At 37.0% G+C, this 6,132-nt stretch overlaps 1 protein-coding gene across 1 annotated transcript; it reads left to right on the top strand.

The window, feature by feature from the left end:
• The first annotated feature begins 1,518 nt into the window (after positions 1 to 1,518).
• On the top strand, positions 1,519 to 4,141 carry LOC140180680 (uncharacterized). The gene is made up of 4 exons (XM_072221951.1): positions 1,519 to 1,615; positions 1,889 to 2,647; positions 2,936 to 3,045; positions 3,278 to 4,141. Exons 1-4 carry the CDS (start codon positions 1,519 to 1,521, stop codon positions 4,139 to 4,141), a joined length of 1,830 nt encoding a protein of 609 aa, XP_072078052.1.
• Positions 4,142 to 6,132: the final 1,991 nt, after the last annotated feature.

The raw sequence follows: 6,132 nt of genomic DNA on the forward strand, positions 1-6,132 counted from the left end.
TTTTAAAATTCTTCCTTTTTTTACTGTTTGACAATAATTTGAATTTAAAAAAACAAAAATAAAAATATTGTTAAAATATAAAAGATTGTGATCTTTTTAAAATTCTGTAATATTTTAAAGTGTTAATAAATATTGTATAGTTACTAGAACGAATTATAAGTGTCATCTATTCAAATAGTATAAGGTCTAAATTATTTATAACTATGAGACGTTTAACTCGTTTCTTAAAATTTTAAAATTTTGTATTCTCACTCTATATAGTTTAGAATTTATGATTTTAGTGTTTATTATCTAAGATTTTTAATGTTTGAATTACATGTATTTTATAGGATCGAAGATTTAAACTTCAGAGTTGAGACTTTAACATTTAAAATTTTTATTTTTAATTTGTAACAAGTCAATTATGTATATCGTTTTATAATTAAGTGTAAAATATATATATAATTTTGTAAATGAAATTAAATTTACTAAGTTAGTTAATTAAAATTAAATGGACTAAGTACTTCGTTGTCTGATGATTTTGATTTTTTGTTCTTTAAAATAAAGTTGAACATTATATCTGGAACACTTAATATTTATTTTTTTTATATTTTTTAAATGTGACTGAATGTATAATATCCTGTGATTTATAAAATTTGGGTCAATATATTCAAAATGTGTACTGTTAATTTAAAATAGTAATTTTTTTTACGTTACGAATTTCAATAAATAATTTATTTAATTAATTTAAATAAAAAATTCCTGGTTTTTTAATCTGGATTGTCGCGGGTGGAGAAAAATTCGGAGGACGATGGACTTCAATAGTAATTATTTGTTATTATTATTATGTTATTCTTCTATGATATTTTGGTTTCTATTTGTATACTTACTTTCAGCCTTGGAAGCATATACCTTCTCAATTCACATCCGCCAAAAACCAAAACACGAGCTCATGCCCGAAAGCAACAATAACAAAATAAAATTAATCGAAATTAACAATTCCTTAATACTATAATATTATATAGATCTCACACCGTACTTAATTTATAAATTTTTTGTCACCACTGTTTTGTCCCAGAACTCATTTCTTCCTACAATAATAAGAACCACATGTATCCTTCTTTTTCAACGGCAGGAGACCCTAAAAAACTTTTTTTAGCATCCTAGTCAAACCCAAAGTTTAAACCACGAATCTCAGCCATGACTGTTATTCATTAGTCATTGCACTACATTTGTAAGTTAATAATAATAATAATAATAATATATATAAAATATATCTGACAATAATATTCTTATATAAAAATGTGAGAATATATTTAATTATTTATAAAATTAGATTAATTTATAAGAGAGAATACATTTAAGAGAGAATATAACTAAACTACAATAACAACTATAAACTCTTAAGTACTAATGTTGAACCGTTGCTCTGTTAGGGTTTTTTAGTGTTCTGTTAGGGTTTTTTAATGGAGTTCCTACTGCCGTCAAGGCTACATTGTTAACGTTAATTAAATCTCAATATAAGTCTACGTAATCTGCATGGCTGAGACAACGAGGGATGAAGATCGGACCGAGAAAGACAGCTGGAAAGGAGGTAGGAATGTGATTTTACTGGAAGAGGCAGGCATATCAGAAGGTATTAATGCTTGCTCCAATAGTCTCTATGGCAGACCTTTGCTTCCAAAACCTTCTCAGTTGGAACCATGGAGAATGCTTTAAAGGCTATATAGAAAAACCCGAAAGGATTTAGCGTGACTAACAAAGGGGACAATTCCTTCCAATTCTTTTTTAATAAAGAAGTGGATGTCTTGCGTGTTGAACGTGGTTCTCCATGGCTATTCAAAGATTATGTGGTTCTCCATGTCTTGCGTGTTGAACTGTGATGAAGAGATTATTTTCAATTTTTCAGTTTGGGTTCAATTTTGGAGTTTGCCAGAATCGTTTAAAACCCTCGAAGTTGAATATAAATTAGGAGAGAGACTGGGCACAGTATTGGAGGTAGGTAAATTTCAGATGCGGGGCAGAGAAACTAGGATTGTGAAGGCCAAAATCAATATTGATGCTGCCAGGCAAGTGAGGGATCAGTTAATAGTGGCACGACCTAATAAAAAGGAGGTAGAAGTGGCACTGTGCTATGAGAGACTTGAAAAGTTCTGTACCTATTGTGCAAAATTGGGGCACGAGGTGAAAAACTGCCATGATCTGCTGAAGGACACAGAGAGTGATATGGTAAAAGAGGATGACATTGGCGAATGGGTTAAAGCCAGCCAAGTGGGAACACGAATCTACTCTGAAGGAGAAAGAACATTCAACAATTCAACCCAAAATCAGAATAAGACCACTCAACGTAAGAAAAAACCGATCTTAAACTGCTTATTGGAAGAATTTGTAGGGATGTCAATGCAAGAAGGGAAACAAAGTTTGACACCACAAGACACTGGTAACAAGGCAGCACCTGAGTCACCTCAATTAGCCAATTCTAGAACAGAATGCATGGAGGTTATCATAGCTGATCAGTCCAATGCCAAGGAGGATGAAAGGCAGCTTATGCAATTTGCTATTGGGCAGTGTCTCACCACAGAGAAAGGTAGGAAGTGGAAAAGGTTAGCAAGACAAGGTGCTGGAGGATCAGATACTAAAAGTGAATCCAAAAGAAGGTTGATGAGTGGTATAGCTGAATGATCTACAAAGAAAGCAAGAACAGAGGATGAAAATGTAGTTGAACAGATGGTGGAGGGTGCCAGCCTACAAATGGCACCCAAGGCGCCATGAGAACTATAGTTTGGAATTGTCGGGGTTTGGGGGAGACCGCTGACAATTCACACCCTAAAAGGGATCTGTAAATCCCACTCCCCCGAGATTGTGTTTATAAGTGAAACAAAGAACCAATCTCGACAGGTGGAAGCAAAACTTCGGGTATGCGGCTATGAAAACTGGCATATTGTTAACCCGGCAGGAGTGGCAGGAGGACTTGTGCTAGCTTGGAAGGACAGCATCAATGTTCAAATTATTAATAGTGGAGAATTCTTTGTGGCAGCCGAAATTAAGGAAGTCGGAAGCAGTGAGGTATGGGTGTTCATTGGTGTCCATTTGAGTTGTTCAGAATAAATTCGATCCTTACAGTTTGAGGAGTTTACAACAATGAGTCAACACCTGGAAGGAAAATTGGTAATAGCAGGCAATTTTAATGCTATAACAAGCCAAGCGAAAAAAGAGGGTGGAGGCCAAAAATCAGCAACCACCATTGTAACATTCACCAATTTTATTGACAGTAACGAATTAGTGGATATTGGAATAGTGGGACGCCCTTTCACGTGGACAAATCGAAGGCAAGGAGATGGTGAAGGAGAGGCTTGACCGCTATTTAGTTGGGATGGGATGGAAGCTGAAGTTTCCGAATGCAGTGGTGCACAGGCTCACAGAGTCAGGCTCGGATCATGCTCCAATCTTGATGGAAACCGAACCTCAATCCTGGCATAGTAAAAGGCATTTTAAATACCAAGAACGTTGGTGTAGAGAAGAGGATGTCAAGAGAATTGTCAGTGAAGTGTGGAGAATGGAAGTTGTAGGCTCGGTTATGTTCTCCTTGGCCCAAAAGTTGAAAGATTGTAGACATAGACTAGTTCAATGGCAGAAAACTCACAAAGCAAACTCCCGGAAAGAAATTGAGGACCTTCAAGCTAAACTAGAGGAGTTACGGGTGGCTGGAATCAATGGGGGAGAGGAGGTTACCAGTTTGGAGGAGAAGTTGGAGCTGGCATATTTGAAAGAAGAGAGCTATTGGCGAGAAAAATCTAGAGTCAAGTGGCTAAAAGAAGGAGATCAGAACACTAGATTCTTTCACCAGAAATTTCAATCAAGGGTGCAAAGGAATAGAATTTGGAGATTAGTAGGGAGGTACAATGAGATTGTAACGAAACCGAAGGATATTGCAAAGGTAGCTGAAGACTACTTTTGCGATATTTTTACTTCTTCTTGTTCGGCTAATCCGAATCCATACTTAGAGGATTTGGAGCCTAAGGTTACAGCTTCCATGAACCGCAGGCTCCAAAGGTCGGTAACTATGGACGAGGTCAAAAGAGCTACATTTAGTGTTCATGCTCAGAGTGCTCCTGGTGATGACGGGTTTACAGCTAAGTTTTTTACTTTTTCTGGGATATAGTTGGAGGTGACGTTTTTAAGGCAGTGAGAAGTTTCTTTCACAGTGCCAGAATTCTAAAAAGATTCAATCATACTCAAATTTATTTGATTCCAAAGGTGCCAGATGCCAGTAACATGACTCAGGTACGACTGATCAGTTTGTCTTCAGTTATGTATAAAAATTATTTCTAAAGTTATGGTGCACCGATTACAAGGTATTATGAATAAAATTATAAGTCCAAATCAGAGTGCGTTTCTCAAAGGTAGACTCATTTCAAATAATATTCTAATTGCCCACGAATGTATGCACTATTTGAAAAATAAGAGAAGTGGGGCAGAGCATGAGATGGCTATTAAACTAGACATGAGCAAGGCTTATGATAGGGTTGAATGGCATTTCTTATGGTATATTATGGATAAGCTGGGCTTTGATGCTAAATGGATTAACTGGACTAAAGAATTGGTAACGACTGTTTCTTACTCTGTTGTTGTGGAAGGTCAACCTTTTGACTATTTTAGGCCAAATAGAGGCATCCGACAGGGTGACCCCCTATCTCCATATCTCTTTCTTTTTTGTGCAGAAGGACTTTCCTTCTTGCTACACAAGGCAGAGCAAAACAGATTAATTCAAGGAGTTCAAGTTAATCGGAGATGCCAAACAGTTAATCACCTTTTGTTTGCTGATGATTCAATCCTTTTTTGCAAGAGCGCACCTAATACAAGCCAAAGTATTCTAGAATTGCTAGAGATCTATGAGGGTTTCAGTGGGCAAAAAGTCAATTTGAATAAGTCGGCCATCTTTTTCAGTCACAACACACCTCAGAACACAAGACTAGCAATTGCTCAGACACTAAATATTGAACATATCGGAGCACAAGACAAATACCTGGGACTACCCTCTATAGTCCAAAAATCAAAGAAAGTAACCTTTGGAGCTATCAAGGATAAAGTTCAGAAGATGATTATGGGTTGGAAAAGAAGTCTATTGTCATCAGGTGGCAGACACACGCTATTGAGAGCGGTGGGGGAGGCGATTCCTATTTATACACTCTCTTGTTTCAAGCTCCCGGACATGTTGTTGACTGAGATTCATAGCATGCTCTCACAATTTTGGTGGGGTCAAAAAGGCACAGAACGAAGAATGGTTTGGATTAAATGGGACACAATGACGAGACCAAAGAAAGATGGAGGGCTGGGGATCAAGGACCTAAGGGCGCAAAATTTGGCCTTATTGGACAAGCAATGTTGGCGTCTAATGAAATACCCTAATTCTATTCTATCAAGACTGCTCAAAGCTAAATATTTCAGATATACAGATTTTCTACATGCAGAGATAGGAAGCGTACCATCGTGGGGCTGGAGAAGTGTTCTTGAAGGGCGCAAGGTGATCGAGAAAGGCTTGTTATGGAAAATAGGCTTTGGTACTCATGTCCACATCTTCCATGACCCCTGGCTCCCACCACTAGTGCCCTTTAATGTCCCTCAAAATGCACTCACAATCCCGCCAAATTTGCAAGTGTATTACGTTAGTGCGTTACTAAATCCTGATAGAAGATGGAACAGAAATCTGATTGAGTCGATTTTTTCAGTTGATATATGCAATAAAATTCTTTCAATCAAACCTACAGAGGAGGAGGATGAAGTTAATTGGTGCTGGACAAAATCTGTTATATATGAAGTTGGATCAGGATACAAAATTGCTTATGGATTCTTTCATTCTCCTACTTCATTGAGGCCCCAGAACATACAAAACAACAGAGTATGGAATAGCATTTGGGAATTGAAATTATCTCATAAAATTAAGATTTTTCTATGGAAGAGTCTTCATGAAAAGCTTCCGGTGTTGCAACAAGTTCACAGCCGGTTCGCATCCACCCCTGCCACTTGTCCAAGATGCATGTTGAAGGCTGAATCAATTTCTCATGCATTGTTTCAATGCCCCCTGTCTTCAATAATCTAGAGCCTAAGTTTAATAACCCCTGACCTATGGATGAGAGAAGAAGAGACCTTTTT

Source organism: Arachis hypogaea, chromosome 17 (genome assembly GCF_003086295.3).
Source record: "Arachis hypogaea cultivar Tifrunner chromosome 17, arahy.Tifrunner.gnm2.J5K5, whole genome shotgun sequence".
NCBI lineage: Eukaryota > Viridiplantae > Streptophyta > Magnoliopsida > Fabales > Fabaceae > Arachis > Arachis hypogaea.